The 12,644-nt window shown below is 46.3% G+C and overlaps 1 protein-coding gene across 5 annotated transcripts in view; it reads left to right on the plus strand.

The window, feature by feature from the left end:
* SIDT1 (SID1 transmembrane family member 1) overlaps positions 1–11,597 on the plus strand; it is a 111,891-nt gene extending 100,294 nt beyond the window's left edge. For 4 of the 5 annotated variants that reach the window (XM_040484530.1, XM_040484532.1, XM_040484533.1 and 1 more), the window contains 7 exons: positions 924–938; positions 2,226–2,302; positions 4,784–4,830; positions 6,932–7,037; positions 7,112–7,222; positions 8,153–8,266; positions 9,667–11,597. In XM_040484530.1, coding sequence (XP_040340464.1) covers positions 924–938; positions 2,226–2,302; positions 4,784–4,830; positions 6,932–7,037; positions 7,112–7,222; positions 8,153–8,266; positions 9,667–9,729 — 533 coding nt within the window. In that variant the 3' untranslated portion in view covers positions 9,730–11,597. The remainder of the gene's footprint in view (positions 1–923; positions 939–2,225; positions 2,303–4,783; positions 4,831–6,931; positions 7,038–7,111; positions 7,223–8,152; positions 8,267–9,666) is intronic. The other variant, XM_040484531.1, reaches the window with a different exon arrangement.
* The last annotated feature ends 1,047 nt before the right edge of the window (positions 11,598–12,644 follow it).

Genomic DNA, 12,644 nt, shown 5'->3' on the forward strand with positions numbered 1-12,644 from the left:
AAAATGTGGAAGGAGAGGAAGTCACCCTGAAAGACACGGCCAGTCTAAGGCAACCTCACAGGGAGGGCAGAAGGAGGATAAGTACTCTGAGCTCCCTTTTCTTCCTGTGTCCCTCCAGTCTCCTACTGGGGCTTCCCATTGTCCAAATCCATGGAGAGTGAGCAAATCCACTTACGTGGTCCTACAGTCAGTCTCGTGGGCCTGGTGCAGGACAGAGACGCGGCAAATGGGTCTGCAAGGGTAAATGGAAGACAGCCAGTGCATAGCACTACTGAGTATTTTCAATTTCTCTACCCACCTCTTCCCGAGATGGTCACAGACTTACCAGAGTCCAAAGGAAAATGTCCTGTTCTATGGTGACAATGATTGCATCTAAATTTAGTCCAAAGGCAGGAAGCTGAGTTAGCGGACAGTGGTTCAGCCAACACCAGCCTCTCCGCCCATTTCATAAGCTGCCTTTGCTTTCTGCAATGACATACCTTCTCCGTGGCCCTCAGGCCGCACCTGCAAATGAACGTGGATACAGGAAAGGCAGCAGCAATGGGGCAGAGCATCTCCTAAGGAGGACAGAAAACCATAGAGCCACTTGCCCAGATCATTACTCTGCTACCAGAGCCCAAGGAAAGGATGGCAGGGATCACTTGTGAGAGAGAATGGATTGCAAAATGCAAGTGGTGCATAAAGGAGATAGGGAGAGACAGACTCTGATTCACTCTTTGAAGAAGAGGAAACGTCTGAACGTTTGAGACAGGCAGGAAGTTTCTGTGTTCTTTATGATGAGCAAACATTACTTTTTTTAATTGGAAAATAAAACTAAAGTCATCGTTTTGAGAGAAAAATAAAATGACCAATAGTTTACCTGTTTGGCTACCTTCTTATATCATTTTCTTTTCTCATTTATTCCCTGCTTCCCACCGATTCAGATGTGTCTGACACAGGTAATGTTCAGCCACCCTTCCCAGGGCTCTAGATTGGTTTCTTAACACAACGACCTGCGTGACTGTCTGCCAGCCTGGCTCTCTGAACACCCCTTCCAGGTTGGGCAGGATCAGCTTATGGGGAGGGGGCCAGAGAGAGGCTCAGAGGAAAGGATACACTCCAGCCCAGCCTGCCCTGCACGTCTTCTGGACTATTGCATGGACGCATCCCATTCCCTCCCTCCCTCAGTATATCTGGTCTAGTGAAGTCTGGTGAAATTGACCCCAAGGGTAAATGTGAGGAGGGATGGCATTCACAACACAGCTGGGGTCCCCCCTGGTTGAAATGCTTGCTTTGAGCAGACCTCAGCCTTGCCTGTGATGTCTACAAGTGTAGACTGTTCACAGAAAGACAGGTCCACCTGTGACCCTCACTCTGTTCATAGAACAATTGTAACACACACATGTGCTGTGTTTCATTCTATGCTTTTGAAGGATCGCATTTGAAAATTCTTCCCGATCTTTTGCTCTCCATCGTAACTTGCATTCTTTTGATTACTGTTGCAGTACAAGTTTAGACTCTCTGAATGTGCTCCATAGACTTCAGTGTCCCTTGGCTCAATTCTTACTGACTTACAACCACATGGAGAAATACAGATTCGAATTTTTACAGGCTTAGATTTCCCATCCTCTAGAGAGAGCAGATGTTTTAAGGTACCTGGAGGGGCCCCATAACATCTCTGCTATAAAGGAAACACCTCTGCACTAAACTGTACACAAAGGGGAACTTAGCTGATGGAGACGATAGAGGCGCTGGCCGGCCACTCAAATTATTTGTGAGCATTTGTCACATGGGTCCACCTCACTTGCCTTTTTCTGCAGTATGATGCCTGGATACAGCACACCTTACAGGACAGCACAGGCATGTACAGGCACAATTTTTTTTAATTTTAATTTTTTAAATGTTTTTTCATTTTTGAGAGAGATAGGGAGAGGGACAGAGAGAGAGGGGAACAGAGGATCCAAAGTGGGCCCTGCACTGACAGCAGCAAGCCTGACGCAGGGCTCAAACTCACAAACCGTGAGGTCATGACCCGAGCCAAATTTGGATATTTAACTGACTGAGCCACCGGGGCGCCCCACAGGCACCATTTTTTAAAGCAAACATCTGTTGCTGACCTAATAAGTACAAAGCACCATTTTTATAAGGTGAAGACGACATCATCTTGGCCCTAAAATCTTGGGCCGTATGGGAGTATTCTGTAGTATCTCTGACTAAGCCTTACTGTGCAATTGTGTCATCGGCAGATCTGGGGATTTTCCGAAGGGCCGCTATGGTGTTCTACACGGACTTCGTCCAGCAGTGCAGCCGGCCTCTGTATATGGTACGTGCGTGCTCCTGTGTGCCTTGGCCTTGTCCCAGAGAGAAGGGGAACAGTATGAGGGGCAGGCTCGGGGCAGACACTCAGGTTCCCTAAGTCAAGAAGGCCAGATGGCCCAGGGTGGCTGAGCTCCAAGTAGGGGGAAGAAGCATGTTCCTTACTCTTCTTCTTGCTCATAAAAAAACAGACGGGGATAGATCCATTTTATACATGAAATACTGCTAGTGTTTAAAGAAGAAATCTGTGTATACATACAAAACTACGGAACAGTGACAGTTGCTATGGGGAAGGATCAAGGCAGGTGTCATCCAAAGAGGTATGATTATTTCACTTGTGGAAGTGCAAAGGGCACTCACTGGATAATTATACCATGACGGCAGGCATAAACCAGGCTTGTCCCAAGAAAACTGGGCATCTGTCACTCCGGTTGCTTTCATCAAGAACTGAACACTTCCAGGGGCACCTCGGTGGCTCAGTCGGTTAAGCATCCGACTTCAACTCAGGTCATGATCTCACAGTTCACAAGTTTGAGCCCCGCGTCGGGCTCTGGGCTGACAGCTCAGGGCCTGGAGCCTGCTCCGGATTCTGTGTCTCCCTCTGTCTCTGCCCCTCCCCCGTTCATGCTCTGTCTCTCTCTTTCTCAAAAATAAGTAAACATTAAAAACTTGTTTTAAAAAAGAACTTAACACTTGCCACACCATACACTGGTTTGATTTGTGTACATTGTTTGATTTTTACAGTAAGCAAGGATATTTTCTTCAAAATTGTGGTTATTACTTACTGGTTGAAATGCAAGTTCTAAAAATTCTCCATCACTCTTTTCAGTATATCATACATTTCTACACTAGGCAGAAGGATTGGGACCCTGGTCCCAGCTACATCTTGGCTCTCTGGCCAGTGAGTGACCTTAGGAAGGCCGCATACGTGCTGCGAGCCATTACCCCAACCTTTCCACCACGCTGTGGTCAGAATTCCTGATACTGTTTGGGCCTGACACACAGGAGTTCACGAAGTACCTGCTAATAATTTATGATCAAATAGTTTACGATCATATTGACATAAAGGAATATGAGAATGTTTTCACCCTCTAGAGCTTGGGCAGGAACTCTGTTGAGGGGACTGAGGCTGAAGGGTTTTATTTACATGAGAACTTAAAACCCAGTAGGGCTGGGGCTCCTGGGTGGCTCAGTTGGTTAAGCATCCGACTTTGGCTCAGGTCATGATCTCGCGGTTTGTGGGTTTGAGCCCCATGTTGGGCTCTGTGCTGATAGCTCAGAGCAGGGAGCCTGCTTCAGATTTTTTATGTCTCCCTCTCTCTGCCCCTCCCCTGCTTGTGCATATGTTCTCTCTCTCCCTCTCTCTCTCTCTAAGAATAAATAAATATTAAAAGAAAAAAACCAGTAGGACCTGTGAGTATTTTGAGAGTTAAGCCTGCCTTAGCTGTGAGCCATGAGGAGCAATTAATGTTTTGTTTGTTTGTTTACTCACATTATGTGATGCAGACTGTCTTTTTTTCTAGCAGACTATTTTTCTTTTATTTTTTTTAATGTTTATTTTTGAGAGAAAGAGAGAGAGAGAGAGAGACGGAGTGTGAGCAGAGGAGGGGCAGAGAGAGAGGGAGACACAGAATTGGAAGCAGGCTCCAGGCTGTCAGCACAGAGCCCGATGCAGGGCTTGAACCCACGAACCGTGACATCATGACCTGAGCCAAAGTCGGATGCCTACCCAACTGAGCCACCCAGGCGCCCCAGAGCTAATTTTTTTAAAGGAAGATATTTCCTCCAAGCTAGATGGATCACCCACAAAGACAGAGAATCAACACAGAGAATCCCATGAGGACATGCAAATTAAAGTACAATCAGATGCCACCTAAAAGTTTTACACTGTATGCAAAGAAGCAGGGCCAGGTTGTGAATTAATCTCTATCAGAGGAACTTTCCTTTGAGATGGACCTCTCCTAGTTCACCCACCACCAATATCTTTAGTGTTAAGGCTGTGTGTTTAGAGACCGGGAGCCTGAGCGTTGCAGGACCTCCTTGGAGTCAGAGTAATGGAGAGGAAACCGGGTGAGGCCCAAGAGCCGCCTTGTGGCTCGCTAAGTAACGGCACAGGGAAACAGTGCTGGATTACATTACAGCAACGGCAGAATTCTTTTCACTACCGAGTAATCTGCACACACCACCAACTTCCTCAAGAAGTGGGGCCGCGGTGCCCAGCTACCCTACACATTGGTGGGGGAAACAGTAAGAGTCCTGCTTTACTCACCGTGTTTTCTTTAACAGACACAAAGTCACGTCCGTTCACAGACCGAGGCCTCGCCATTTCTTCCCATAGGAGATTAGTGTCCGCCTGCAGGCACAGCTCTCTTAGAACCATGGAAACTCTTTCACCAGGCATTTGTTTCCCCATAATTGATGCTGCCCCTACAAGTAGGTCAAAAGAAAAGAGATGTGTGCAGTCTCTCATCTGATGTTTTCTTTCCAGGATAGAATGGTGTTGCTCATCGTGGGGAATCTGGTTAACTGGTCCTTGTAAGTAGTCTTAGGAAGACACGTTTTTCTCTTTATTGATGTCTGTAACACGGCGGTTTAGCTTTCCTTGGCTGTCATTTATATAAAGAAATGTGAAATTAAGGAGCGTGTAGGACTGTGCTTGCCCTAGGGACTTGGAAGAAAGGTATTTTTCCTCCACAAAGAACACACTAGGAAGCCTTGTGTACCAACAGTGGTCTCTTTTAAAGTGCTGCGTTCAGCACCTTGATGCATTGAGCTCATTTGCGCCACAAGACCAACATCAAATCTGTTATCTACATGGATAAACTGTGTAGATAGTTAGATGCTAGAGATTATTCTAAAAGTTACAAACATGAAGCATAGTTTTAAAGTCTTGTAGATCTTTCCATCAAGGCTACCCAGTAGACATTTCCCTTTCTTACTAAATGTGTGTGTGTTTGCGTGTGTGCATGAGCGTGTGTGTGTGTACAAGTCTCTTTCCTCTTTATTTCTTGCCCTATGGTTCTCAATCTTCCTACTGCACCAATATCCCTTTTCTTCTTTTCCCTCATTATTACCTGGGCTTTTTTCCCTCCGATGGCTTCAAAATAGAACAGTACAACAGACCTATATTTTTGTTATCTGTAACTATTTTATACAACCTATTCTCAACTTTCAAATGTGAGTAAGTGAGCTGTTTCATTAGTCTACCCCAAGTCAGTAAGTTTAGTTGCTTTTATTAGTGGTTCTTAGCTGATATGCTAAAAAGGTCAGTGACCTTTGATAGAAAGATGACTCCTGCCCCCCTTTAAGACATGAAAGGATTGAAAACAGAGGCGTACCTTCTGGTAAAGCCAGAATCTGGTTTTGAGAATTCAAATCTTACTTGGGGCATATGCTTGTGGAAGAGATTTCCCATCATGTTGTCACCCAGGGATTACCTCGGGGTAAGCGCCATGCCTGTGAAGGACCCCTCCTTGATGTAGAGACACGTCGAGATGGGTGATTCTTGGCAGTGGTCACCTGTGGCACTCTTCTTGACCTCTCTTTTAGGGAGGACCCCACAGTCCTGATGACTCTGTAGGATAGGGTGCAGGGTGCTCGTGGGAGAAAAGGGACCAGCCCCTTGATAATGAGCACCTGATAACTATGTCCCCAGTGCTCACAAACACCTGGCTTGTCCCCACCCCTCCCATGACCAAAACCAAACCCACGATCTGCTCACAAGACAAGGTAAATGGCCTCTCTTTTCTTACACAGGCGCTCTTTGGGCAGCAAGGTCTGCAGGGATGAATGGGGTGTGACAACACACCGGCACTATGGGAACCTGGTGGAGGGTTGGCTTCCTCTTTTTTTCTCCAGCCTCAGTTTCCCATGGACACTACAAGACATGGAGTGACTTCATGTGAATCTTGAATGTTATTTTAAAAGAAATTTGGGGGAAAAAAGCAGTGCTAAACCCCAACCAAACTAAACTTCAGTATTAATGTAAAAACCATAGGGGAGCCCGAGTGGCTCAGTCGGTTCAGCTTCCAACTCTAGATTTCAGCTCAGGTCACGATCTCATGGTCAAGGGATCAAGCCCCGAGTCCAGTTCCATGCTGGATGTGGGGCCTGCTCGGGATTCTGTCACTCTCCCTCTCTCTCTGCCCCTCCCCTGCTCATGCTCTCTCTCTCTCTCTCTCTCTCTCTCTCTCTCAAAAATAAACAAACATTTTTAAATAAATAAATAAATAATAAAAACCATAGACAGTTTTTTGTTGACAATGTGTGGCAAGCCAATTTTGAGATAATTCTATTTCTAGTAATCTAGTCTAATGAATTAATCTTAAATGCAAAAAAAGAGAAAAGCATAATACGTCTGAAGGTAGTGATTTATTCATTGCACTGTTCTTTGTAATGAAAAGCCGCAAGGCAAAAGGAAAACTATTTCAACTAGAGAGGAAAGAGGATTGTGGTACATCCACTTATGGGAACCTTACAATCATCAAAAACGCCAGGTCTGAAGGAGGTGTTGTAATTTACTTGCATTAGAGGTTTTTTTTTTTTAACTCCCTTCCTCCCCAAAGTGGAGGTGAAAAAGCCAACAATGTTACAAACCCAGCTTGATGCCTACATACTAATCCCTCCCTGCACCCAGCGCCCTCTTTGGACTGATCTATCGACCCCGGGACTTCGCTTCCTACATGCTGGGGATCTTCATCTGTAACCTGCTGCTCTACCTGGCCTTTTACATCATCATGAAGGTGAGAGTGGGCGCCGGGAGCCGCCCGCCCTGGGTCCGAAAAGGCCGCGAGCTGCATCTGCTTTCCATCCACAGCTCCGCAGCTCGGAGAAGCTCCTCCCCATCCCGCTCTTCTGCATCGTGGCCACGGCTGTGGTGTGGGCCTCCGCTCTGTACTTTTTCTTCCAGAATCTCAGCAGCTGGGAGGTAAGAGGGCAGGTTTTTTTTTTCAGAGGAAATGTTCTCCCTCCCTCTTGCCTTTTTGATCTTCCTACTTCCCTCTCCGTGTGCTTGTTGCTGTTTGTCTTTGAAATGAAAGCTTTCTCTAAAAGGGATGGTGTTTAATGTCCACACATAAATGGCATGCTGTCGTCATTGTCAGAGTAGGCCTCGTCAAGGTGTGAGCCCTCCAAACAGGGCAGATTGGATGCTCATTACGTGTTGTATTATGACTCTCTTGCCCATGGATATTTAACGTGTGCCAAACCTTCATTACTGTATCTTCTCATAATCCTATCCATAAACAAATACCCAGCTGCAGGTGTTTATAAATCCATTGCATAGATGGGAAAACTGAGGCCCAGGAAATAAGTGATACATTGAGTAGCAGAAAGGAAGCCTCAGCTCTCCATCACAACATATTTTAGAACATTTGTTATCACTCCAGAAAGAAAGCCTGCCCGCTAGGAGTCGCTCTCCGTTTCTCCCTAAACCACCAGCCATAGGCAACCACTAATCTATCTTTGGTCTCTATAGATCTGCCTGTTCTGGACATTTCATACACATGGAATCATACCATATGTGATCTTGAAGTCTAGCTTATCCATTCATCCATGTGGTAGCATATATTGGTACTTCATGTCTTTTTAATTGCTGAATAATTTTCTATCATATGCATGCAGCACATTTTACCTATCATCAGTTGAGGGACATTTAGATGGTTTCCACTCTTTGGCTCTTATGAGTGTGGCCGCTGTGAACATTGTGTACAAGTTTTCGTGTGGACTAATGTTTTCTTGGAAGCTAACTTTTTGAGCCGGGCATCCAATAGCATTTTTGTGGCTTTCTGGACGCTCAGCCCTCTAAACAGTTGAACTGTAGGAGTGCTCACCCACATTCTGCCTCACCTTCCTCCAGGGAACCCCAGCCGAATCCCGGGAGAAGAACCGGGAGTGTATCCTGCTCGATTTCTTTGATGACCATGACATCTGGCACTTCCTCTCTGCCACAGCCCTGTTTTTCTCATTCTTGGTGAGTTTATAATACCTGTCTGTCAATTTCTTCTCTCTTCACATCCTGTACTTTCTTCCCCTGCGTTCCTTACTTTTTTGTATTTCTAACTTCTCTTTCTAATTCCTCATTATAATTTAATATACAGATTCTTTTATATCTTTTTTCACATTATATCCTTCAGTTAGATCTTTATTTTCATTTTCCTTTTACTCTCCAATATTTCAAGATACAGAGTTAACAAAATGATTTTCCTTAAATGGCACAACATTTGGACTGAATCGGTTATTAGAACTCACATGCCCAGAATCGCCCCAGGAATCACTTCTGGCACTCATTCAAATTTCAGTAACATTAGATTCTTCCTTCTTGTGCTCACATTCCTCCCCCTCTTCCGGTCTCACTGAATACCCCACAAATATTTTACAAGTTTCTGGAGCGGCTGGGGATAGCAGCCAGGTCTCTTGCTTCTAACCAGTCTGTCCCAGATCTCTCCTGTAATCCTTCCATTTCTTGTGGCCCAAACACCTTTCCAGAAGCTATGCATACTCTAACAATGGATGATCACTGCTGGCTTCCTTTCATCCTAATTTAGACTTTTCCAAATTAAAAGTCCGCTGTGCCTGTGCACAGGTAGCAAGCAACAACACCGGGAGACCTGTGCTCCCAGCACTGCTCACGGTGAGCGGGCTCTGCCGCCACACGGCCTCGAGAGTGGAGCGGGGCTGCCCCCTCGTGGCCATCTGGGGAAGTTCAACAATCTGCATAAACCTCACTCCTCGTGACGTGTAGTTTTGATGAACAACACCTTCATGAGAGAGACAGAGACCACAAAAGTGGAGTGAAAGTTTCCATGTGAAGAGAGTGGTGGCAGAGGGAACTGAAAATGGAGGCGGAGTATACATTGCTTGTATAGCAATACTCTATGCAACAAGATTTCCTTTCCTCTAGATCTTGGGCCACACGTCCCCCTTTAAGTAATGACTTCCCTGGCCACCCCATCAGCACTTTTTTTCAACCTTTCCCTACCCCATACTTCCTATACTCCCTCCATAGTTTAATTTTTGTTACTATTTCATTACATATTATTATCTAGTACACTGGACTTTGCACACATCACTAACATGCTGTATTGTCCCCATGTGCTTCATGTCTGAAGCTCTCTCAAATGTAAGCTCCAGTAAGGTAGGGAGTTTTGTCTCTGGCATCTAGAATAGCACATAATAGGCCCTTGGTACACATCGGAATTAATAGATGAACTAGGTGATCATAATTGCCCATGTAGAGCACAGCACTGCAGACAGCCACAGAGGACAGGAAGGCGCTTGTGCTGTCAACCCAGGTGAGTCTCAGAGAGGAAGCTGGGCTTACTGTGGCTGTGACCGTGCACTGCTTTCATTCCTCCGCCCCTCCCATTCCAGGTTTTGTTAACCCTGGATGATGACCTGGACGTGGTTCGGAGGGACCAGATCCCTGTCTTCTGAGCCTCCAGCACTAAGAAAGGGAGGGGGAGCAATCGATCTCGGTGCTGTTTCATGAAAATACAGGGACCGCAGCAAAGTCACCACTGCCAAATGCTCCACTCACCTCGTCAGGCCAACTTGGTGTGCGCTCACACAGGGAGGACAGGGGCAGGAGGGAGATTCAAGCCTGCAAGAAGAGAGGCGGAGGGGAAGCCACGGGTCTGGACAGAGGCAATCCCTGAAGAGTCTAGAGACACCCATCCCCTTGTGTTTGCAGCCCTGAGCTAAACGTGGACGCAAGCTGCATCCAAGTCAACTCTGTCTTGGGACCCCTCCCGCCCTCCTCTGAGACTCGACGGCAAGGACAGAGTGATGCTGCCCTCTTCTGTCCAGCTGCCTTCAGGCCCGGAGAGGCCAGCAGCTCAGATCTCCTGCCCAGACACTTTTTAGATGGGCCCCCTTCGCACCCCCACGATATCTGCTGCTTGACACATCCCAGAGCACCAGCTCGCTTCTCCGGAGTCCAGGGGTGATACAGCTCCTCAGAGTCTGGTGGAGGGCTGAACCCACACCCTAGGGCTTAGTAGGACCAGCTAGTCACCTCCTTGGAAGGAACGCTGTAGGCGTCCCCCAGGTTCCTGACCCCATTAGAAGGGCTCTGGATTGGGCTTTGTCACGCACTTGTCCTAACAGGTAACTGTTCCCAGGACCAAGGCTTGGGTGCTCACCTACTTGTTAGTGTCTTCATGCCACCGCTGTGTGTTGACCCCACAACTCAGGCTCTACTTTCCTGGGTTAGGCCCCGGCGTTCTCTCACCAGCTCCAAAAACTCTTCTAGCAGCAGCAGGAGTGAGAAAAATGACTGACAGGGCTAAGAGACTGGTGACATCAGCCTCCAGCAAACAGACCTCACCCTAAGGAAGTGGGTGCCTAGAGCACATGCAGCAAAGCTGAAATTGCCTCCTCGAGCGTCCAATTCTAACAGCTCGATTCTGTGCCCATGTCACCTGTGGGGAATAAATAATTGTTCAAACCAGGGATGCTGCATTGGGGGTCCTCTGCCACCGTCCAAGCCCCTTACCTGTCACTTGAGGCAGGTTAGGGCCTCCAGATTTTCTCTCTGAAGTTCTCTAGAAGTAACTCTCAGGATGAACACATTTTACTCATCCTCTTGAGTTGCAGAGAGCAAGCTGATTGAGGATTGCTTCTTGGTTGCACCGGATTCTCATTCTCTCACCAGTAAGGTGCTGCAAAGCCCACTTCACTGCCACCGTCTGACATCTCTGCCCCTGCCACGCCCCATTTGGACCACGCACCCATGGTACCTGGAGGAAGATGTAATCAGAAAAGAGACATATGAATGTGCACTCTATATATATTTGCCTGTGAAGTTGAAGTCACCTGTCACCTCTGCTTTCCTGATCGTTCATTAGGGAAATGGATCAGGCGTCCTTTTTGTTTAAAAAAGTATTACTCTGTCTCTAAAATATTTGTATCATGTTCAAAGTCACATTGCAGAAGTTTCAATAGCAAACTTTCCCAGATTTTAAAAACACAAAGATGCTTTTAATGAAACTTTTTGTGATTTTCTTTTCTAAAATGTCCCCAAACTTATCATTGCTTTTCTACTATTCTTCCTTCCTTAAAAACTGTTGACTTCCATAGGCTATATAAAGGCCACCTATAAAAATAGTTGTGATAGTCTAACATCTAAAACAAATTTTGAATCCATTTAATAATGGCTCATTTGACCTAATTCTTTTATTTTAATGCACTGATGGCTTCAATTAAAAAAAAAAAAAAGGTGCACTAAGGAAATGTGGACAAAGTCTATTCAAGTGGCCCTGTGGCCCAAAGTGAATAAATTGTGAGATGCGTTACCTGGTCCAGCAGCTTGTTTGGAAATGTATCTGTGGGAATGGGGAGGGGGCTCTGAACTGTGTTGTGCTGCGGTGTTCTTGACCGTTTATTCCCATCATGTCTATATTATGCTGTAAACTCACACACTGTGGTCAGTTCCCTTCTCTGCAGCAGGACTAAAAACCCAGACCAAGCCTGCTCCTACAACTATCAATTCTAAATGTAGTTGTTGCTACTTCTGTCTACAGTACGAATGTCATGGCTGGAGGACATGAGAAAGTTGTCCGACTGCATCCGTGGTTGATAGGAATGCCGGGGTGGAGGGGGGCAGCCTCCCAGCTGAATGGTCCCTTGTCCCTGTGTAGAACAATGCCCACGCAACTTTTGTCTGTGCTCGTGGACTTCGCTCTTTAAAGAGAAGGGAAGATTAATCTGAAAGCCAAGTTCAGCCAGAGGGTAACCGGAGAAAACAGCCACTGTGAAGAGGTTTTTGGCAGACGAGGCACAGAGGTAATAGGAGTAGGTCAGCTGGAGCAGGACCGAGATGTGGCAGCCAGGGGAGCAAAGCTGTGCGCATAAAAAAATGACCTCTTCACACCTCTGACGAATGCTGGAGAGGCAAGTCCACCTGTTGATGTTGGATGGTTGAGGGATTAGCCTGATTTTATTTTAGCAGCAGGAGAAGCCAGTGGAAAACCAGAGTCTATCTGGGGAAGGGACTTTCCATGACAGAAGGAGATCACCAAGCCAGCTCCTGGTGCAAAGAAAGTGGCAGCTGCTTCCTTTGTAGCTCTGAGCAGCCACCAGAATGTTCTGTGAGATCACAAAATGCCTGTGTCGGTAAATCAAATAACATCCAAAATGTTTCTCATTCTGGGAGATAGTCTCTCTGTGTAAAACTTAGGGGAAAGGGAGAAACAGAGATAAACATTATTCACACAAGGAACAGTGGAGCCTGGAAAGATTCTTGAGTCAGATTTTCATCCAAGTATGTTCACGTGCTCACTGTGTGACCTCAGGCAAGTTGCTGGAACACTCTGATCCTTGCCTAACACATCCATTTGACAGTACATTAG

This window comes from Herpailurus yagouaroundi, unplaced genomic scaffold (assembly GCF_014898765.1).
Source record: "Herpailurus yagouaroundi ecotype Mexico unplaced genomic scaffold, PumYag 162, whole genome shotgun sequence".
NCBI lineage: Eukaryota > Metazoa > Chordata > Mammalia > Carnivora > Felidae > Herpailurus > Herpailurus yagouaroundi.